At 37.4% G+C, this 22,511-nt stretch overlaps 3 protein-coding genes across 5 annotated transcripts; 2 read left to right on the top strand and 1 right to left on the bottom strand.

Annotated features, from left to right (window-relative positions):
- Positions 6,175 to 11,167, top strand: LOC109824979. 3 transcript variants are annotated; one of them, XR_002242866.1, is made up of 3 exons: positions 6,175 to 6,870; positions 7,976 to 8,193; positions 11,014 to 11,147. XR_002242866.1 is itself a non-coding variant. In XM_020391630.1 (2 exons), exons 1-2 carry the CDS (start codon positions 6,208 to 6,210, stop codon positions 11,041 to 11,043), a joined length of 693 nt encoding a protein of 230 aa, XP_020247219.1. In that variant the 5' UTR covers positions 6,175 to 6,207; the 3' UTR covers positions 11,044 to 11,167. The 3 variants fall into 3 exon arrangements, 2 of the variants coding, with proteins under 2 accessions (XP_020247219.1, XP_020247218.1); XM_020391630.1 differs by lacking the exon at positions 7,976 to 8,193 and having other exon boundaries at positions 11,014 to 11,167; XM_020391629.1 differs by lacking the exon at positions 11,014 to 11,147 and having other exon boundaries at positions 7,976 to 9,087.
- On the bottom strand, positions 9,194 to 13,058 carry LOC109824978. The gene is made up of 5 exons (XM_020391628.1): positions 12,937 to 13,058; positions 11,029 to 11,703; positions 10,426 to 10,614; positions 9,774 to 9,902; positions 9,194 to 9,654 (listed from the first exon to the last, which is right to left on the bottom strand). Exons 1-5 carry the CDS (start codon positions 12,937 to 12,939, stop codon positions 9,544 to 9,546), a joined length of 1,107 nt encoding a protein of 368 aa, XP_020247217.1. The 5' UTR covers positions 12,940 to 13,058; the 3' UTR covers positions 9,194 to 9,543.
- Positions 21,469 to 22,447, top strand: LOC109824980. Its single transcript, XM_020391631.1, has 3 exons — positions 21,469 to 21,594; positions 22,001 to 22,056; positions 22,139 to 22,447. Exons 1-3 carry the CDS (start codon positions 21,525 to 21,527, stop codon positions 22,250 to 22,252), a joined length of 240 nt encoding a protein of 79 aa, XP_020247220.1. The 5' UTR covers positions 21,469 to 21,524; the 3' UTR covers positions 22,253 to 22,447.

Here is a 22,511-nt window from a genome sequence, read left to right as displayed (position 1 = left end):
TATAATTTACTGAATACTATTGGTTGGGAAGATTTTGTGGCGTTGCGTAGACCTACATACAGGAGGCTTACTCTGGAGTTCTTAAGTTCTATATTAGTTTATGCAAGTGATAGTGTCGCAGGTGGTCGACTTATTTTTCGATTCTTTAATAGGGTCCATGTGATAAGTATGGCTCGGTTTAACCATCTTTTTAGCCTAGATGAGCAGGGGATTCGAAAACCCTTGAGGGAGTGAGATCCTACCACCTTTTGGAGAGCCATAACCAGTGAAAGAGAAGATAGACAACGCCCAGTAGATAGGGCAGATGACCACCTCCCTTATGAACCTTCCAAGAATAAGACCTCCTAAATTTATAACCCTGTTTTCCGCTATTTACAATGGCTCATGGCCAACACTATCTTTGGCAGAGGGGAAAGCATAAGTGTTTTTCGGGACACCGATGTTTTCATGTTGCACTGTCTAGTTAATAGGATTGTGGTTGATGTTGGATACTTTATGGCTAAACAATTAGAGAAAATTAGGAGATCTAGTGTGGGTGACAATTGTGGTTGATGTTGGATACTTTATGGCTAAACAATTAGAGAAAATTAGGAGATCTAGTGTGGGTGACATTGTTGTTGGAGGATTGATCACAACTTTAGCATAACGAATAAAACTAAACTTAGCCCGCCTAGCTGTGGAGAAACCAATAGCTTGAGTGGATTTATCATACTGCACAGCTTTCAGTCTTATCACTAAGATCGATGACATCTATTGGTTGATTTTTTTCAACCGCCCTATCTTTTCACTTCTTAACCCTGACCATACTAACACTGAAAGGCAGATTAGGCTAAAAAGACGGTTAAACCGAGCCATACTTATCACATGGTCCCTATTAAAGAATCGAAAAATAAGTCGACCACCTGCGACAATATCACTTGCATCAACTAATATAGAACTTAAGAACTCCAGAGTAAGCCTCATGTATGTAGGTCTATGCAACACCACAAAATCTCCCCAACCAATGCCATTCAGTAAATTATAGACATTATCTCTCAACCCTAATTGTAACAACACATCATCATCAATGAATTTAGTCGATACCATGCGCCTGGAGACTAAGTTATTAAATCGTACCTCTTGATTTACATCGGGGTAAAAAATAATGCCATAAGTGTTATTGGGATGATGTGAAGGGTTACCCCTTGTAGAGCGATGCCGCGACTCTGTCGGTGAGTTGGAAGTTGTAGCTTCGTTGGGTTTTCTGCGTTTCGGAGCCATGGAGCACTCAATTGATTAGGATGAGAACAGATATGAGATTTCAAGGTGATGAATTGAAGAATGGGGGTGTGAATGCCGGCGTTGCTATAGGCGGGACGGCGTTGCAAAATTTGATATTTAATGGATAAACCCCCCATGTGAATTTTTTGACTCTTTTATCCTCAAGGGGTCTATTTGTCAAAAAAATAAAATAAAAGCAAATTTCTCTTTCTTTAAGGGTAAAGAGTGAAGAAAAAAAACTCATTCAGAGGGTCTATCCTCAATTAACCCCTTATAGTAAGCTAGAAATTTCCAAAGTATCCATATTTTGTATACCATCCTACCTTCACAATAGGATATTAATTTGATGTCTAGTTATTCTCATCTAGAACACTGAAACTAAAATGATCTCAGTTGATGAATTCTGCCAACTTCAGTGCTAGAGGCTTAATTGCCTATGATCCTTTGCCTTCAACATTAGAAACAAGTTTCCATGAATCAGCGCATTTGTAGCCTGTAATCGCTTTACGCAGACCGAAAAAAAAAATTAGAAAGGATATGTAGATTCATATATGTAAATCTCTCAACCAACTCACAAAACTTTCCATAAGACTTAAAAAGAGTTTTAACTAAAACTGGCCATCATCAAAATTCTGAGAATAACTCTCAGGATCATAGCCAAAACTTATCCTCCCCTGCCTGGACTTCATCATCAACCTCCACTGGGACCTCAACCTCCACACTAACTGCTTCACGCACGCAACCCTCGCCCTCGTCGGAGACTCTCCATCGTTGAACCTCTGAAACCTCGAAGCCCAACTCATGGCATGGACCCTCTTGCTTCCCCCCAGGTTCAGAAGCATCACCATTGAGCTCTCCTCCTCTTCTCCTCCCTCCTCTACCCTCACTTGAGTGGTGTTGTGCTAAACTAAAGCTCTGTTTGTTTATAGGAGTTGTAGTGGAATTTGCATCGTTAAAAATTCCCATGAGGCATCATTTTCAGTTGGGGCCCAGAGCATCAATAATGCTCGTCAGGTTTCAGTACCTTTTTTTTTTGTGTGAATGAAATAAAGAGGGATATGGGGGAATCCACTTTTTAGTGTGTTAAAATTACAAACTTCCCAGTTTTTTACCGCGATTTCGGAGATTTGATGCAGCAAGCAACAAATGTGAATGAACTGAAAATTTGGATGTGGTCGACGGTGTACGCTACTCTTGATATTTTTTCCATTCTGCCTCTTTGAGTTGAAAACATGGTCATTGAAATCATGATCAATGTGAATAAATTACTAACCTTACTGCGCATTTGTTTCTTCTGTTAATGTTGATATTATTATATGTATTAGTTGCAGGTTTAGTCCCACATCGGTTATGAGAGCACACCTCACCCTCCTCTACTTGTGTGTGTGTGAGACACTATCTAAAATAGTTCAGATTTCAGTAGAGATGTTAAAACATAAAGTTTTAATCACGGCTCTCACCGCATCGATCTTTTAAGATCCACAACTGTCATTTGGGTCCACAAACATTTTGCTGCTATATTCTGTTCTCTCTCAGCATCATCAAATTAATGACTTTGCTTCAAAGTGGGAATGAAGCATCTTGAGGCTGAAAGGTGATCGATCTCTAGGGAGATTGGATAAGGAGGTTCCTTTCTTGACTAGGATACCAAAACATTGGACTCAGCCGTTACTGGGTCAGAGCCGCATGCATCCTTTTAAACCTAACTCTTGGAGTTTTCTTGAGCTAAGCATGTTCCTCTTGAAACCTTCCATCAGTGAAAATGACTTTTGCTAGAGTTTTCATGAAGCACGTAATTAACGCGTGGCAAGAGAGTAAAACATGAAACCTTTCAATTGTTTTTCCCCCCTCTTGAAGTAGTTTTACTAACTCGAAAACGCGTTTAGTGTAGTTGTGACTTGATCATTTGCGATTGCGCAGAAATAGTGAAGGTCTTAAACAAATGTTTAGTTTCGCCCCCTATGTACTAGTCTTTTTATTAGCAGCAAATCTCAGATTCAGGCCATTTCTCTCATAATAATAACAATATTACACAAAGAGATTTGGTCTAGCTGCACTGAGCAATCTCATTTGACTGAGAATCTAGTGCTTAACTCAAGTTGGGGTTGACTCATCCATTAATTTGCAATCCTAGATTAAGCCTCCTTGGTGAATGAATATTTTGACTCCTCAAGTCATCAAGATGCTTCTTTAGCTAACTATCATCAATTTAAAGACTTTCAGCTCTATACTTTTCAATACAAAAGGATTTAAGAATGATTTGGATAAGCAAAAGAGGGAGAAGGGAATCACTCTCTTTTCCTGTGGCCCTTAAAAGAACATGCCCACATGTAAGGGTGGAAACAAACTGAATTTGAATCAAATGCCCTAGTGTTCATATTTGTATTTGGTTACTATTTGATTATTCAAATTCAAGACGAATAGGAAATCAGTATTCGAATATTCGATAACTATTCACGAATATTCGTTAATAGTGTTCGGGTAATCTTTGCAAATTATTAGGTCCGTATTTGTTAGATATTCTGCAAATATTTGCTATCCTAATCTTGCAATAATGCCAAACATGATATACCTGATTAATATGCAACCTAGTGATATATAATATTCACAAATAAAAATCTATTTATCCACATTTACAAGCATCAAAATGAAATTTTAAGGATTATACTATATAAATGGATAGTCTATTAAAGAAACGAAACGAATATACCTATGATCAAATTCTATTCGTTTATGAACTGAATAATAAAAATTATTCGTTTATTATTAAACGAACCATCAAATCAAATATGACCGAGCACTAAGGCGAATAAATATCAAACTATTTGTTAAATACTTGGTTCTTTTCCACCCCAACCCACGTGGCCTTCTACAAAACAATGATGACTATCATTCTTAGTTGAACATTGGGAGGTAGACATCAAAATACCTCTAATATTAGTAGAATTGAGAAACTATTCACCATATAAACATGTTGCTGCCAAGCATCTTCTCTATGGTTCATATCATGTAGATCTGATTTGATTTATCTTGAATGTTGGCTACCTAATGCTATCCTAGCTCCTTTGCACACTTTAGCACATAAATTACTTGTTTGATATGTTGCAAAAATAATTACAACAAATGTTGCAACATGCGCTATTTGTCGTAGAAAACCAAATTCAAATTCGTTGTTTGGATATCCGGTCTACAATATTCCTTATCAGGCATAAAAAGTATCCATGGATCTTGGTACATTGCATTTTTATAGAGAAAGCTATGTATTTTTTTTATTAGAGCACTTTAAAGAAGATTTATTCTTTGATTCAAGGATAATTCTTATTTAGGTTTTTCTTTTCATGAAAATCATCTTATATTTCGAAGTTATATCTAAAATACCTACAAAATTAGTTTTCATTCTAATAAACCATCTGAGTCTACTTTATTGCTAAAAGTTCCCTAAAATATCAAAAATGCCCTCACTTATTCTCATGTGTAATGTGTGTGATCTCCTCTCAACTAGATCCCTGACTACGGTCCATATCAATGTCTAAAAGGTGAGGGTGTTGCCGAGATTTCATGAATTTTAAGAGAAATGTATAGTTAGATGGTTGATTGGGACAAAAACTAAATTCACAAGCAGGTTAAGTTTAAACTGAAAATATAAGATGGTTTGCATGAAATGACCCTATCTTTATTTGGGAGTACACTAAAGAAAAGAAGGAGAGGTAAGATAGAGAAATGAAAGATAAGGAAGAGGACGGAAAATATAATATCTTGTTTGGGAGTTTTGTAAGGGGAATGAAGGTAAACTTAAATATGTTGTTTGAAAGTTCTAATTATGAGAAGGGAAGGGAAGTAAATGAATCTTAGTCATTGATTCATTATGATGGAGGGTCAAGATATATCTTTTATTATGAAATTTTACTTTCTTTTCCTTCCCCTCCTCTACCCCACAATTTAGAGGGAAACAAAATTTTAAAAAAATTCCCCTTCCTTTCCCTCCTTTACACCTCTTACAGAAAACGTCCAAATCAGAGAAACTCTCTTCTTCCCTTCCCCTACCCCACCTTTACCCTCCATCCAAACATATATAAAGTGGCTTTAAAATAAAATTATAAACCCTTTTTATTTTGTTGCACGGTTCTCAGTGTTGTGTTCGGATGGAGGGTAGAGAAGAGAAGGGGAAGAAAATTTTGAGTTTAACATTGTTTTGGAGTTTGATTGAGAGGGTAGAGGAGAGAAATGAGGTGAAATTTTACATTAAAATCTTACACCAAAAATTAGGAGGTAATAGGAGAAGGAAAAATAGACAAGTTTCATTTCTTTTATCCACTATCCATTCTCTTTCCTTTCCTCTTATGATGTGTTTGGGAGATGACCAAGGGCTTGTTTGGATTGAGGGGAATGAGGGTGAAGGGAAGTTAGGGGAACCATTCACATCCATTTACCTTGTTTGGGAACACTTAGGAGGTGAAGTTAATTCACCCTAGTTCCCCTTAGTTCACCCCCTAATAGTATATAAATTGTTACCCCCCAAATTGGGGTGTAACCAAGGGGAAGGGAATTCCCTTCCCTTACCTTCCCTTCACTCAGTTTCCCTTAACTTCCCTTCACCCCTACAAATCCAAACAGACCCTAGGGAAGGGAAGGAAGGAAAATTTTAGTTTAATTTTTTCCCTTTCTTTTCTCTACCCCTAAATTGGGGGTGGTAAGATTATAGTTTAATTTCCCCCCTCATTCATTTCCTCTATTCTTTTAAAAAGAACTCCCAAACAAATATAACCAAGATTTCCCTTCTCCTTCGCTTCTCTACCCTCCATCCAAACAGACAATTAGAGTTCCGGAACGTAGCGTAAGCAACCAATTAGTACTAGAGGGTATATATTAAACAAGTAAAGTTTTGAGGGGTTACATGACAATATCCATATTTGTTTATAACCCCGCGGGAAAAGTCTTCCGAGTCCAATGGCGCCGGAAGAAGACGACGATCGCTTCATCATCAGCTCTCTAGGGTTAGGGTTAGGGTTAGGGTTGGGGTTTCTCTTTCTAACCCAATCCCAAACCCTAAAACCCATCTCAACAGTGATCAAGCTTGCCGACACCTCTCTCAAAATCCCCAAAGCCCTCACGATTTTCCACTCCCCTTCATCCCCTCAAACCCTAATCACCGCCTCCAAAGTCCTTATCAAAGGATTCAAAGCCTCAAGCCGCCTTGTTCCCGCCAAAACCCAGCACAGAATCACTCCGATCCTGTCCGCGAGGCTGAAGGCTTATATTGGGGCTGTCAATTTGATCAGATGCAAGGACTTTTTAGAGCTGGGGTTTTTTCGAGGTGGGTACAAGATATCGAAGAATTTTGTTAGGGTTGTAGAGGGGTTTGTTGGGCTTCAGCTGGATTCTGCTGTGAAGAAGGGGATGGACGCTTTGGGGTTGTATCTTAAGGCCTCGGCCGTGGCGAGAGAGGTTTCGAGGTTGAGGAAGAGGAGGAGCGGGTTAGGGTTTGGGAGGAGAGCTCGTCGGAGGGTTGGTATCTTTTATCAGCCCAAAAGATTAAATTTTGATGGTGTTTGCAGCTTGAAGCGCTCACGTTTTCGGGAAAGAGGTACTATTGTGGCAAAGGATTTAGAGGTCAGTCTCTCGGATTTGCTTTGCTTGTCTATTCCTATACATGAGGCAATTCGGCCAAATTTATAGTTATAATTCACTGCTTGTAACGCTGTAATGTAGGTAGCTAAGCCTGTACCTGTTGTAATATATAGATGACATACATGGAAAATGAAGTGTTGTGCACTCTGTCCCTAATCTTAATGTTCATTGTTGAAGTACAAACTGCTAGCGAGCATTTTCCGTCGTGTATATTGTGCAAGAAAGCACATGCCCACTTCACTTGTTGTAAAGGCCACATAAAAATCATTTTAAAAAAGTGTTACATTTTGTACCCAAGTGCTTATCCTCTTGCAATAATGCAAACCGAATTTCTCTCTTTGTTGAGTGTGGTAATGTACTGAGGACAGTAAGATTGTTAGATCATAGGGCATTGGATATTGCAATAGCGGCTTCCAAAAGATGGTGTTTAGGGTTTGGTGAGTGAGTGAGATGGAAGCATGGATTTGTTGGTGTGTAAAAGATTGAACGATTCGTGTGTCAGAGAAGAATACTTCCTTGAGATGGAGGCTTGGTTGGTGCAGTGAATTTGAAATATTATGGGTGAAGGTGCTGGTTCTCTCATTCCAAGTTTAATGAGCAATGTCCTTTCAAAAATCTGAGATTTGCTGCCTGTAGCATGATTCGTATGAACAATATAATAGATCTTTATTCCATTGAATATTGTGATGGCTATGTAGGATAGCTTGATTTGGTTTTTTTAGCTTGTTAAATTGCATTATTTTATGTTTCTTAGGTTTTAATCCCAAGTCTATTTGACTAAAATTTTCATTTTAATGAAGTAATCTTTTGAATTGCTCACCTGTCAAAGATTAGACAAACACAATCTAAAATGCTATTTTGTTGGAGAACAGAGAAAAGCACGGTCCAATTTAGAGGCATTTCCAGCCAATTGTATTTGCTGCCTTGTAGATTTTCAGATTGTTGAGACCTACTTGTTTCTGTTTGTAACGCAGAATACTTCCTTGAGATAGATTCTTGAGATAGAGCTGTGCAATCTCAAATTTTAACTTTACGTTTGATTTTATTTTGTTGCATTTCATGATTAAAGTATGGATTTCTCAAGCAGATGATCTCCACGAACAACCACCTACCGCCCAAACTCTCAACACCCTGGCCCCCCAGGTTTTCCCATTTTATTAACAGCATATTCTCAAATAAAATTTTTGGGTAGAGCATCAATAACAGTTGGAGGACTCTTAATCAATCTCCATCAGTTATATTTGCATGTAACCAGCTGTTGTTGATTAGCCATTTGATGCTTGATTAATAGTTGCGTGTCTTCAGGTAAGCATCACCTTTGTTCATCTTTTCATCACTTTCTGACAATATATCTATAGCAATATTCTTATAATTTAATGTGTGATCTTGGAATGACTTGAACCATGCAATCATGTGTGAACTGTATCTTCTCATGAACTTCATACTTCTTAATGCTTCAGCAATTGTCGTTAGAGGGTCCTAAGTGTCAGATTTTCATCACCTTCAATAGTTATTTCCCAAAACTCCCTTGCAATTCTTGACTGCTCATGGAATTTAGAATTACAATCAATCAGTCGTGTTATATTAAGGGCTTACTCCTGCTACCGTTAGTCATGACCTTCAATATTAAACTTAGTGGCATCCATCTATGGTAATTCCTAAGTGATATTTCGCACCAGTTGCATTATTTTAGCCAGCAAGGGATTCATCTTTGATGGTAGCAGCACTCATTCTTGTACAACCTATGTATCACAGGACTTCTGTTATGAAGCTGTGTCCTATCTGAAGACATCATGTTTATTTTTTAATTTTTTTAGGCTTTATTGTATACTGTTGTGTCCACTTTGATGTAGCTGTGTCGCTGCATGCTAGTCTATAACAGTTTTGTCTATATATATAGCGTGATTTATATTAAATTGGCTAATTAGCTTTAGAAGAAATGTCAAACTCAGTTTTCTAGTAGATGGATGCATACGTCACATGTAGTTACTTGATTTTCAAAACAGGGAAAGACATAAAATGATTGCTTAAGCAAGATTAGGTTCCATTCAACATGCAGTTGATTAATAGGAAAAGTTTGCAAGTCAGGATTATAGGGAAATGTTCCCTCCTTTCTGAGAGATTTTGGGTTTTAACTTCCCTTGAGATCTTCTTTTAGTTTTTCCCCCCGAGTGAAGGTTCTCTCATGGATGCATGAGGCTTTTTGTTTGTCATTCTGTTGGACTTGACACATTAGTGGCAAGAAACAAGAAGGATCTGCAGTTCTGGATGGTTTCCTCAATAATTTTGGATATTACGTTGCTGCATCATATGTTTCCTGTTCACTTAGATATTAAACTAAGAACATATTACCTTTTTGTTGAGGGTGAAACCATGAATGGTACCATATTATTTACAAAATAGTCAATGTATGCTTTGTCACAAAACAGGGAATTGACAAAATGGAAGGAAAAAAGAATAATCCCTACTACTTCACTGTAGCATATACACATTACACATGAACGGTAAACTTCAGACCATTCATTTTATTGAATGGAACTAGGTTTTGTTACAACTGCAGAATGGCTGCGTAGAAGAATTTGGGTAGAAAAAGGAGGAAGAAAAAATAAAGAAAAAGAAAGAGGGAGAAGATTGTATGACTCATGTTGCTCTGGCTCATATCCAAGATTCTATAGTGTAGTTATAGTTGAACGAATTAACACCATTCATATGCAAGAATATATTCGTGGAGTTCAGCATATCATCTTCTTCCTTGACCATTACAACCTTTACATAAAAGTAGCCATGGTTAATACTCAGAGCTGTAAATTCCACTTTGTTATATTGCAAATTATCAACTAATTTCTCACTGCAAATTTGAAAAAAAAAAAATGCAAAGGACTTACTTCTTCCTCATCGAAATACTCATGATTGCTGAAACTTGGTCTGGTGGTAGCTTCTCCATGTTCATCATTCTTTGCAAATCTCCCTCTCACTCGAGGCCGGCTGTCAGCCAAAGTTTTCCGGCATGCATACTATCATATTTTGTCAATTTATTTTACTTGTTAGTAGAGGACATCATGAGAACAAATATCTCAGTATTACAATAAGTTTATTACCTTTCTAAATAAACTAGGTCTACATTGACATCATGTTTAAGTTATTTTAACAATTTGTGACCCAAAACTATGAACTAAAGTATTAATCAGCCACGTGTTTTGATTATGAATTATATTCACCTGTCCATCTATTGTTAAATTTAGTGAGTGCATGATCTTCCAACTGGTATTTAGTACATGTACATTATCCTGTGCACTGAAAGATGAAAGCTACTTATGTTGTTGCATATACTTTGAAATCTACTTATGATTTGTGACCAAAATTATGAACTAAAGTAGTAATAAGCTACCATGGTCATGTGTATGCAACATATGCAGTATATAACGGCATAATTACTGCGGTTGTGGACATTATTATTTTTCGAACTTAGTATTGACACAAGGATCAGATTATTAGTTATCGTACATTTCTTAATATAAACGATCCATTTCATCTCACCTTGATCTTCTTTTTGAAATTTCTTTCGCTCCGTTTCTTCAAGTACCTGTGAATCTTCTCTTTCCTCTCCTCTGGCGAGAGGCGGCCAACTTTCAAAGTGGAATCATCCAACGGTGTGATATCGGATGTTGGCAATGTCGTATGATTGCTATCGCACCCGTCTACTAGATTCTTATAATCTCCTATCACCTTCAAATAGTTGAATAAAACAAATTTCAATTGCGCATATTACATCCACTGAATTAGCTAGCATGTCCAATAACACTAATTCCAGTAGGTGGAATAGATGATGAATCATCAAATTATATTAGTTTGGGTTAAGTGCAGTAAGAACTCCTATACTATCTCTAAATTGAACTTACTACTACTGTAGTTCTATTGTTGCAGATAGACCACCTGAGAGGAATTTTTTTGGCCCTTTTTAAGGCATCCCAGTTGATCTTTACTCAGGGGGTCTATCTGTTACAATAGAACTACAGGGGTAGTAAGTTCAATTTGATGATAGCACAAGCGGGTCTATCTGCAATTAACCCTAGATTCAATTAGGTTGAGCTAGCTGAGACTTGATCATTTAGTGTTCTATTTCAGTTTTTGAGCCATTACCTGCATGTCAAGTGAGTTATAGACTCCCTGAGCAGACTCCAGCCCATAAATGCCCTCTGCACCAATTCCACCATCTACACCCATCATCGTCCTCCTGTGAAAAAACCCCATCGGGCCATCTCCACCATTCATCTGCTGATACCTGTTTACAATACTAGTATCCAAAAATGCACATGACGGTAAATTATCCATCCCCATATACCCCATCAGCGATGGCATCATATTGATCGGTCGACTATCTTGAATCGGGGCCCATGAGCTCATATCCGGTAGGATCACTGAATCAGGCGAATCCAAAGGCCTATTCCTTCTGTTCATAGTCTCTGTAAGTAGCAACTGGTTCATCTGATCTTGATTCTGACCTCCAACATTATTGCTTACTGATGATGTTGTGGGCAGTTGGTGAACTGCAGGGGGGTCATTGTCCAAGTCACAGTCGAGGAGACTGGAGATTGTTGCAGGATCGAAATCAAAGGAGGCATCGTCGCCGAGAAAACAGCAGAGGTCTTCGCTATCGCAGCTAGCAGCGGTGGTGCCGGTGATTGAGGATGACGAATTGGGGATGATGGTGGTGGTTATTGGACAGGCTGGTGGACCATCGGCGAAGAGGTTTATGTCTTCGTCGTTGTCGTGGAAGTCGAGGATTTGGGAACCTATTGGAGTTGAAATGCCCTCCTGTTTAAAGGAGAAATTTTGGTGATATCAGAATGTGTACATTCTAACATTATAATATTGTGTTGGTGAAATGCACTGTAATTGATTCAGAGCATCCATTCCTACTTGATCATTACAAGGTGATTTGTCTATGAAGCATGTGTTTTGCCCTCCTGTTTTAATGAGCAGCAGTTCGCTAATATAAGAATGTGTATTTTGCGCAGATAAGCAAGCCTCAGTGATTTGAGGGGTGCTGCATTGTTACTTCATTATCAACAACCAAGAGATCATGCAAAAAAAAAAAAATTTGAAATGAAATTCCTATTGGAAAATAGTGAAATCAACATGTTTAAAAAAGAGAGGCATATCTAGAAAGGAATGCCCATCTTTTGTGTACCTTGAAACAAAAGCTAAAGTCTATAAAATATTCTGCAAATTGTTGTGTAGGTCTTGGTCTCGTCCAAGAGATGGGATTGGGCAGCACGTGGAGAGAGAGAATAATGTGGGGGGTATTATATTCCTATGTTTATCTTTGGCAAAAAAAAAGAAAAAAAAAAGCATTTGATTGTATAAAGTTCTAGAAAGTGACATACATAATAGGGAGAGAAAAAGGAACGCATGCACACGCTTGTTATGCAAAAAAAAAATGATGGGGGCTGATTTAGGAGTAAAATCCAAGCCAATTAGAAACTGAGATGCTAAAAAAAAAATCAAGACAAAAATAAGTGAGGTTTAATTAATGGGAGGCCCTATATTCAAGATCAAACTATGACTTATTAAAAGAAAGAAAGGGAAAAAAAAAAGCTCCAACTGTAGTAACATTCTGTAAAAAAAAAATCTCCAGCTGTAGTAACATGCTATATATATGTCAACTGTAGTAACATTCTACAAATTCAAATACAGAAGAACACAATGTCCTCCACAAAAGACTAAATGTGGATATGCATTCTTCAAAAAATTCAATAAGAAAACACTGACATAAACGATATATGATCAAGCATTTAATGAATAATAAAGAAATTAGCAATGTGGGCATGCATTCTTCAAAACCCAAACAATTATTCTCTTATCTTTTTTTCTTTTTTCTTTTTTTGTTCTCAAATGTTTGATGTTCATTTGAACGTGAAAAAAAAAATGAAAACCATCACGAAACCATGAACACCATTAGAGCTTCTCAAAGCAAACAAACCCAAATGAAATGAAAAGAAAAGAAAAAGGAAAAAAAAGAACAAATGGGAGAGGAGAAATACTTACCATGTATATATAATAGAATTAATTGCTCCTAATGCCCTTCCTCCTCCTTCAAAAGCTCTTGTAAAAGAAAAGAAAAGAAAAGAAAAATATATTTCTTATAATAATGAGGGGGAAAAAATATTTTTTTCTTCTATTTTTTTAAGCTTAACTCAACAAAGCCAAGGCTTTAATATATATACATGTATATAGAGAGAGAAGAATAACACGGAATGTTTTCTAAAAACAGGGCCCCCCCTAAACCGTTGGAATAGACGACAGTTCTAACGGCCGTTACCTCGTATGGAGAGTTGTCGTTTACAAAACTAACGCCGTTAACGTCAACACGGTTACGAACCCCTCCTAAACTAACGGAGAGCCAGAGAGCTCTTACACGGAGTTAGCCCTCCGTTTGCCACGTCGGACGCCTATTTTTAACAGTGTTCTGTTGAGTTAGTTAATCTGCCTCCCTTCTGTCGAGCGAGCTGCTGCACCCAAAATTTCACCCGTCGTGGTTTCCTCTGACAGATGGGGCCCGCTTTCGTTGTGTCTGTTTATTAGATTCTCTTTGAACGTTTCATGAGACGAGGAAGTATCTAGTGGGTAGATCTTGTTCAATCTTACGTGGCGTAGTAAAAAAAATAAAAAACACAGAAAATGATTTGAGTACAGAATCAATGCCAGCGGAGAAAAAGGAAGGAGACAAAATCAACGGAAGAGAGAAGAAAAGATTGAGGCAAAAAAAAAATGGCGATTTGGGTCGATAGAATGCATGGAATATTTGAACTTGATTATTATCTAATAATGAGTTTGTTACTATGTAAAAGGATGGAAAATGTAAAAAAGTGGGTCCCAATGTCAGCTTTCCTTCTTTTCAATTGTTTGCTTGTAGTTGTGAAAATAGTGTAAAGTGATTTACTTTGCTGATGTGGCACGGATTCACAAATCCCTTCAAAACGGTCTGATTTTGAAGGAAAGCCGACATATGTGTCAGAAGTGAGGAGGCTAGGCCAATTGAATCATTTGAGTAGGGACCACACAATAACCACTTTTTACACTTTCCAAACAAGCAATTAAAGTTACATTTTGCAAACCAAACAAGCAATTTATGATTCTAATGGAATAAAAAACAAACAAAGAAAAGTTGCTCAGTGATATTGATGAGGTGGACAACAACTTTCCAAGTTGTGTCATAAATACACAATCTTACCAACAACAACCAAACAACCCCTTAATGTTTTCATATTTGTCTCTTCTACTTGAGTTAACCATATGCGTACACTTCACTTTCATATGATTGATTCGATTGAATGATTAATCCTTCAATAGAAAAGAAGATGTAATTGAAAATCAATTGCAACAAAACAATACAATATTTACATTACAACAAACTTTAATATCAGTCTTTTTTAGGTCCCTAGTATGGAGATACACATGTTTTGGTCAAGCCTCAAAGTGTGGTTAAGCTAGCTCTATACTATCCGTATCTAGGTTTGTCCTCTATCCCCCCTACAAAAATCTACCTTCTTCCTACAACTTGAACCTCAAAGAGATGGAAAAAGTATTAGAATCCATACATCCCATATATAGCTACCTAGGTTGTTTCCTAGCCCATTTCATCCTAAACCTATGTGAGACATGAGAATGTCAATTGAGTGAAGCAGTGGTGAGGTTTGACTCAATGATTAAGCAAAAGTAAAGTTAAAATGAAAGAAAATCCATAAATGGTAATATTCTTCGCAGAACGTATTCTCTAATATCTGTCAAGATATAGTCTTTGACTCTAACATTCATGTACTTAGATAAGGTTAGAGATCTCCGTGAGTAAGATCTTTGAGTTTTATCACGACAAGAAATTTGTATCATTTTCCAATCAGGAGAAGTCAGGGCTAGGGATAAGGTTGTTTGTTTCTTAAATGAAGCCTTTCATGCGAGAAATGTCTGTCAGGAGTGTTTTATCGTCGAACCGTGATAAAAAGTTCTTTCATCTGATGATTTCGATAGATAAAATGCGTTTTTTGCATAATCTCGACGATACGGATCATAGATTTCTATAATTTACATGATTAATTAAATTAAAAAGGTCGACATATAATTAATATCGTTTTCCGTATTTTATTCGGAGAAAAGCTGCCCTCCAACTAGAGTCAAAGGACCTTTCTTTGTCTTCTAGAGCTTCAACCCTTGCAAGTACAAGAGCAAGATAGAGGCAGACCACCACATCTTCAAGCCAAAGACTTCAAACACTCCACCACACTGGAACTAATGCCCATCAATCTCTCAAAAAGCTCTATCATTACGCACTTTCGCACTAGTCCACAAACAGTGACATTGGAATATATGACGCTCCCTCATTAACAGCTTATTCCCTCTCTGAGCCAGGGCACACTAACCCTCCAATGCCAAAGCAAAGCAAAAAAAAACACATGAGAGAGAATCTTGCTATGATCTTCAAGTGTAGATTTTGCCACCCTCTTAGTCCTACCACAGATTCTCCATGCCCTCTCAAAAACGCAACACAAACAAAAACTTTGATTTTAGCGATAAGATCTTGGCAAGGTGGGTTGATTTGGGTAAGAAAATTAGGACCGAAAGAACACATAACTAGGAGTGTAGCATGAGAAGTACGCATCGTACCAAAACATCACGCGTGAGCTGGGGGATGTTAGTAGTCAGTTTAGAGAGAGGTCAAAGACATTTCGGGGGTTTCAGTACCCCCTTTAATTATATGACTCGAAACACCCTACACGCATGTAGAATGTTGTTCTGATATGTTACGTATTCTGAAGTTTGAGGTTAATTAATCTTTGTGACCTCTCTACAATTTTAGCCCTGCTAAGAATCCGGTGCATGTGTTGAGATGCGTTATACAATAGGCTTAAATTCGATAAAATGGTACTAAATCAAATTAAATTTGAACGTAATATGTCTGCAAATCCCTTGGGTTAATTTAGCACAAGGGGGGGAAAAAGTTCTCCAAAACACACTTTGCCTAGTTGCGCTCGTGATTTGAGCCACTGCCTTGTAAATCTAGGGCAGGACTCACCCCAACAAAGGAACATGGAGTTGAGTGTTGAGCCTCTTTAGGAACAACAATCATATTTTTGGGGGAAGCAAGGATCATGTTCCTAGTTATCATGAAATTAACTTTATTCCCTTGAGTTAGTATGACATGACCGTAGATACCGCGCTCGCATTCCTTCAGATATATGTTGGAAGATTAGCTAGTGAGTCCATCCGTGCAATTATTGATTAAGATTTAAGCTTGCATCAAGCATTGCATGATTGCTGCTGATAATTACTTAGTAGCGTAACGCATATATATATATATAGTTATATATATGATAGTATTAGTATAATAGTATGATATATATATAATAGAGAGAGAGAGAGAGAGAGAGAGAGAAAACTTAAATGTCAACTTAGGTGGATCGTGCCACTAAGTTGTCTAGATTAGTCATTGATGATCAGCTGTGATTGAGGCTAACATTATGGTATGAGCCTGGCTCGCGTTGAACTTGATGTCTACATATTCTAAAACGCCGAACGTACAAAGGACGTTGCGTCACGTGCCGCGGCAAATTTAAGGGGTGAACCGTGTGCGTGGTGTTTGACGGCAGGCTGCCGTCGAGCCTAATGTAAACAAGTTGCATATTCATTCGAAAAGCCGTTAAAATTGATAATGAGTAGGATGATAGGGTCAAACCAGCGGACGGGATTCAGCCGCCAAATTTGGTGGTGTTTGGGTTTTAGAATATGTAGATCAAAGGTTCACGGTAAGCGGATTCATCCAGCAATGTTGCTGGCAATGCAGGTGATCATGCAATGGACTAAGAAACTTAGGTGGACGTCCAGGTAAACTGAGCATAAGTTTCTGAGCTCCTGGCTCTCTCTCTCGTCTCTGCCTCTCTCTGCTCTCGTGCCGCGCCTCTCTCTCTGCTCTCTATATACTAAATATAATACTAATAATATATATATATATATATATAGTATATATATATAATATAATATATATATATATTATATACTATATATATATATACTATATACTATATATTATATAATTATATATATACTATAGTAGACAGAGAGAGAGAGAGAGAGAGAGAGAGATGTGTATGCTTGGTACTAAGCACAAAAAATAGTGTTTGGTAGTGAGATGTTACATTCCCCTCCACTCATTGAAATCGGGCTCCACACTCACATGGGTTGGAGAGTGGTTGGGAATGACAATGAGTGGATAGGAATGAGACATCTCACTACCAAACATCAAATTTGTGATTGGTACCTAGCATACCCATTTTTTCTCATATATATATAAGCACAAGTATGATGATGCAAGACGTGGGAGTCTTATGTATATGCTAACATATATATAGCTAGTAACAAATTGGACGTTGAGGAATTGATCTAGGTCTATATTTTGATGATCTAATTGGTTTTCCAATCTGAATCATGCAAAACTGAAATCTTCAATATAAAAATTTTAGATGGAAGTGTCGGCTTTCTATCTGTATTTTATCACATGTGTATCGTAGCGGCCACTACGAGATGTAACTAGATGTTATAATTCTATATTTTTAGAATTTTAACATATACCGGTTTTTTCCGATAGAAACCACCTTAATTTAAAATACAGTGCCAATACGGAAAAAAATCATTTCTTGAAGTTAAGGAACCACATTTAGAAGGGGTTCCGATAGCAATCAACCAAGTTTGATATATTTTATGATGGAATTTTTATTGAAATTCTCAAATTTTCTTAAAAACCAAACATGTCACGTTCTAGGTTTAGTTAAGAAGACATACCGCTGCTATCCAAACCTCTTTAAAGACGATTTCTACATTAATTGAACCTTGAAGATGTTGTCACCCTATTTTAAATGTGATTTATGTGGAAAAAAAACTATGATTTTTTAAACAGACCTGTCACCTCTTAAGCCCAAACATGAAGTGCGGCCCATATCTGAGCCTATTTACTATTTAATGGTGACCTGGCTCCCAAAATTCCCACTTTTACCCATCGTAGCCCAATTAGGCCCACCCAAGACCCACATCCTCAAGGGGCATAAACGCCATTCACGTCGTCACGTATAAAACCCAAGCCCCGGACCGCCGACGTTCACCGCCCGAGAGTGCCCTCGTCGCCTCGGCCACAGCGTGAAGTTCTCGTCCGAACCCTAACCGTTTGATTTCCGATAAGTTCATGTTCCGTTTTGGATATTTTGGTTAATTTTTTGGGTAATTTGTCAGCGCTTCTCTTAAAAATTGGATCTTGAGATGTCCTGTTGTGTTTATTATGCTGGACGATGACAAATTTGGTTTGGGCTTGTGGCACTGAGATTTTTAGGGTTCAGGAAAATTTGTTTTTTTAGGATTAGGGTTTTGGCTTTGCTTCAATGTTATAAGGGGTTGTTTGGTTGTTTTCTGGAAAAAATCGGAAATGGAAAACTCACAATGCAACTCATTTCAATAGATTTCAAGATATTTTCCATATTTTTTTGTTTGTTTCGCAATGAAATCACCATCATGTCATCACCACGTCACATAAAAAACAAATCCAACCGTAATAGTAACAGTGTTTCGATTTTCATTTCTTGTGTTTGTTTAAACATAAAAAAAGAAAATGGAAATCAGCCGTAATAGTAACAGTAATAATTTGTTTTATTCACAGTCACTGTTTTAACAGTACTTTTAGTAATTAAAAATTCATTGAAGTGACATTTTCAAGTGTTTTCAGAGGTTTTTGGTGTGAACATTTTTTTCAAAAATCTGACGTGACATCCTACGTGGCGACCTCATTTCTTTAAATCACAAAACGAAACAAACATGTGATTTGGAAATCAGTTGAAATCAAAATCCTACGTGGCAGGGAGATTTCTTGAAATTTGACGTGATGAGGGGTTTTCTCATTTTTTTTTTAGCAAACAAACAGCCCCTAAGCAAAAAAATAATTTTTTTATATAGATGGATCATTTGGTTTTATTTATGCTATACATGGAATAAAAATGCATAATCCTTCAGTATGAGATTGTATCTTATCTAACTTGTTCTAATTTGATGTGTTGAAACAAACAAGTTTGTGTTATGCAAAATATTAATAGTTTCCTTAATGTGGTAACAAGGGTTTCAAGAGATCTCCCTAGCATAAACATACATCATGGAGTGATGTTCTTGTCTAATACACAGCACTTTGTCTTGCTACTTGAATTTAGTGGTTGTAAATATTTGTCTTGCTAAGTTGATGCATGAGAATGGTTGAATTTTTGCTGTACAATAATTCTTGTAGCATGTTGCCCTTCTTAGAGGCGCAATACTATTTCAAGAAGATTAATGTCGTCCCATTGTACAAGGACTTCATTGACATTGTTCCTCTCTCGTACACCGACGGTCACCCACAAGGGAAACCAAATCAAAGTCTCTCTTTGTCAGCCACGCGCTGACTATAAGTACTTGCGCTATCAAGTGATCGATACTCCCGCGATTCTTGATCGTCCACTTAAGGACCGAAACATCATAGGAGATTCTTGATCATCCATTTGAGTACTGAAACATCATAGAGATGTGCAGCATCACGGCCTTGACGCATTTAAGGCCTGCAGTACTCTTCTTTCTGGACGTTTCAGGGTCTTGCGGGTACTCCGTGGCTCAGCAGGCAGCACTCTTTCACAGCATCAAGGCTGTTCATGAACAAAGAGTGTAGATAAATGCGAGCTCCAAAAAGATGAGCATGCAGCGGCTTGAACTGGTTTCATGTTGAAGAGCCAAAGCCTCGAGACAAAGAAGGAGTGGCCGCCTTGCATTCCTCAGGCAGTTTTTGAAGCCCGTGTGAAGCAAAGCACAGAGAAGGAGAAGAGGAAGCTCGAAAAAGATTTGGAGGAGGAGAACGGTGGTGCCAGTGTCTACTCTGCTAGTCTAAAGAAACATTACATATTAGCAAACAATGAGTGGAAGGAGGACGTAATGCCGGAGGTATTAGATGGGCACGATGTGTATGATTATGTCAATGCTGATATTTTACGAAGATCGGTGGAGTTGGAACGAGAAGAGGAGCTTCGATCGGGGGAGGAAGCTGATTTTGAGATGGCTGATGGATTGGAACTGACCCTTGAAGGGATGCACGTCGCGGAGACGCTGATAGAGCCATTCCTAACTTGAAACCGAAGCATTTGTTTTCAGGAAAGGGGTCAATTTTGTTCAGCTTATATATTACATGCAAATTTTATTTATTTTTCCTTATGACAGATATGTAACTTACTAAGAGTTGATACGGTGGAGGTTTTGTTCTACGGGAATGCATCTTGGCATGTTCGATGCTTGGAGAGCTTAGTAGAATGTATAATGACACTATTGTTCAGTCATTAGTAAAATTGGATTAATTAATGCTTTGGTGAATTTGGTTTAAGTGATCACTTTCTTGGGCTTACTTTTACGTTCTTCATGTGTTCTGGTTTACTTATGAATTTTCCTGGTTTCGTGATAATTTTTCGGTAATTGTACTTAATTTGTTTAGAAATTTCTGCCGTATACATTGTTGAAGGTGGAACTCATGGAACGCTTGAAGTTTTAGACTGGATGGTGATCACATGAAGTTTTGATTTTTTTTTTCTCTGTCTCGTTCTATACTTCTGTATTGAGCTCAATCTGCATTGTGCAACTTTATTTTTTTATTTTATTGAACTTTCAGCAGACCTCTTTCCCATAAAGAAGGCAATGCAAATATAATAATAGCCTTTTGAGTGGGATAATTGGGAGCACTAACAGTCAACAAAGCTACTACTTTTCCCCCCTCTGTCTTATGTTTGCCGAAAATTCAAGTACGCTCTCTACACGCAAAGGCCAATATTTATAAGAAGTCTCAACTTTTGTCAATGTGCTTTGTGTATCTCCAAGATTCTCAATCAAAATGGATTGCCTTCTTCCATCAGGATGATTAACTGAGCAAACCATTGAGTTCAACACGAATCGCTTCGACATTTGTAAGCTCAACGCCTAGCGCCATTGATACGAGGGTTAACTGCGGATAGACCTCCTGAGCGATTGTACAAGGGGTTTATCAGCAATTGGGTGGTAGTACAGGGGGTCTATCCGCAATTAACCATCGATATCAAGTTGCTAACCGGTAGTCCACTAAAATAGTATAGAGTTGCACTTACTTATATCTCAGTGAGATCTGTGCTATCATGTATAAAATCAGTACCCTAGCCATCTAGCACTGTGACAATGAAGCCAGTATCGATCCAGTGTTGCTCAACCATTGGTACTAGTTGTATCTATATAATTTCAGCAGTGAGTGATTCCCACTAAAGCACTTGAAAATGTTATCTTTAGTTAAAGAACATAGTAAATAATTTACCCTTAAACATTTTATTGGAGACAAAAGCAATCCACTATACTATGACAAAGAAATAGTGCTCAACTTCACCTTTTGTGTAGTTAAACTAGAAACGCAAACCTCATACAGATATGCATTCAAACATAAAGAAATCTTTTAACACACTCATCATCCATTTTCACACTACTATACAATGAGGAGCTACCATCTCTTTATATATGAGTCATGATCTTAGAGAAGAGTAAGAGGTAGCGAAGAATTTGCAAGGTCTGCTTGAATGGCATCTAAGAAAGCAATCTTCATTTTGTTTGTGATATTGGCGTCGCTTGTCTCAGCATCATTTGCAGGTTTGAAACTTTACAGAGCCAGATATGCAATGTTTAAAAGTAAAGAAAACACGTACGTGTACTATTTTAGTTCTGATTGTTTGACATCAAGAAGAGATATTATGTCTAATGCACTGAAGAAAATACCACCCGCTTAGCTTATGCGGATAGGGAAAAAAGTCAAAAAAAAAAAAGAAAACAGCGATACGTTAGTGATGCATACATGTGCTTTTGAAGAATTACAACTTAAAATGTATGTAAAAGCTAATAGAATGATATACGATTTTATTTTATCTTTTTTGGTATATTCATAGTAATTAATGTATACAACTTTGTGAATTGGTCCTTGTGTCATGAAAATTTTGGTGTTTTTGGTTAATTTTATCGACAAATTGGATATATGGAATGACTTCAAATTTGTTTGCAGGCGGGCATCGGAAGCTCATGAAAGAGTCAACCATACCAATGAAGGGAATGAAGAAGGTACTGAATACATGTATGTGGTATATTTACATAATATGTAGAATGTTTTCTGATTAGAGATCATGTTCCCAATTCTTGACAGGATCAATCACTTGCTCTTCATCCAAGAATCCTTGTGGTTAAAACGAATGACTATGGAAGATATGATCCTTCTCCGTCCTTCTCGAAACCCCGTTTCAAGCCGATACCGAATTGATCATGTGAAACTTTTGCTACAGCTGGATGAGGTGCTTCAATCTACATATTATGTCTGATATACATATAGATATTTAGAAGCTAGTCTATACATATGTGTGACTTATGGCCGTTTAGAGCTTGTTGTAGGATAAGTAGTCCCTTGATTATGGAGAATGAGCTCAATATTGTATCATGTGTACATATGAAGATGTTGTGGGAGATGAATATTGTATATTAAAATTAATTAATAGTTATCAATAATGACTTTCACCAACAGG

Source organism: Asparagus officinalis, chromosome 10, assembly GCF_001876935.1.
Source record: "Asparagus officinalis chromosome 10, Aspof.V1, whole genome shotgun sequence".
Taxonomy (NCBI): domain Eukaryota; kingdom Viridiplantae; phylum Streptophyta; class Magnoliopsida; order Asparagales; family Asparagaceae; genus Asparagus; species Asparagus officinalis.
The sequence above is the reverse complement of the archived record's forward strand: the minus strand, read 5'-3'. Positions and strand labels throughout refer to the sequence as shown.

What these genes read in the sequence shown, in the direction of transcription:
- LOC109824979 (XM_020391629.1), top strand. Translation starts at nt 6,208, where the DNA reads ATGGCGCCGGAAGAAGACGACGATCGCTTCATCATCAGCTCTCTAGGG. An exon ending in TTGTGGCAAAGGATTTAGAG is followed by an intron (nt 6,871 to 7,975) that starts GTCAGTCTCTCG and finishes TTTCTCAAGCAG; the next exon opens with ATGATCTCCACGAACAACCA.
- LOC109824978 (XM_020391628.1), bottom strand. An exon ending in ATTTCAAAAAGAAGATCAAG is followed by an intron (nt 9,903 to 10,425) that starts GTGAGATGAAAT and finishes AAAATATGATAG; the next exon opens with TATGCATGCCGGAAAACTTT. An exon ending in AGTATTTCGATGAGGAAGAA is followed by an intron (nt 9,655 to 9,773) that starts GTAAGTCCTTTG and finishes TTTTATGTAAAG; the next exon opens with GTTGTAATGGTCAAGGAAGA.
- LOC109824980 (XM_020391631.1), top strand. Translation starts at nt 21,525, where the DNA reads ATGGCATCTAAGAAAGCAATCTTCATTTTGTTTGTGATATTGGCGTCG. An exon ending in TGTCTCAGCATCATTTGCAG is followed by an intron (nt 21,595 to 22,000) that starts GTTTGAAACTTT and finishes ATTTGTTTGCAG; the next exon opens with GCGGGCATCGGAAGCTCATG. An exon ending in CAATGAAGGGAATGAAGAAG is followed by an intron (nt 22,057 to 22,138) that starts GTACTGAATACA and finishes AATTCTTGACAG; the next exon opens with GATCAATCACTTGCTCTTCA.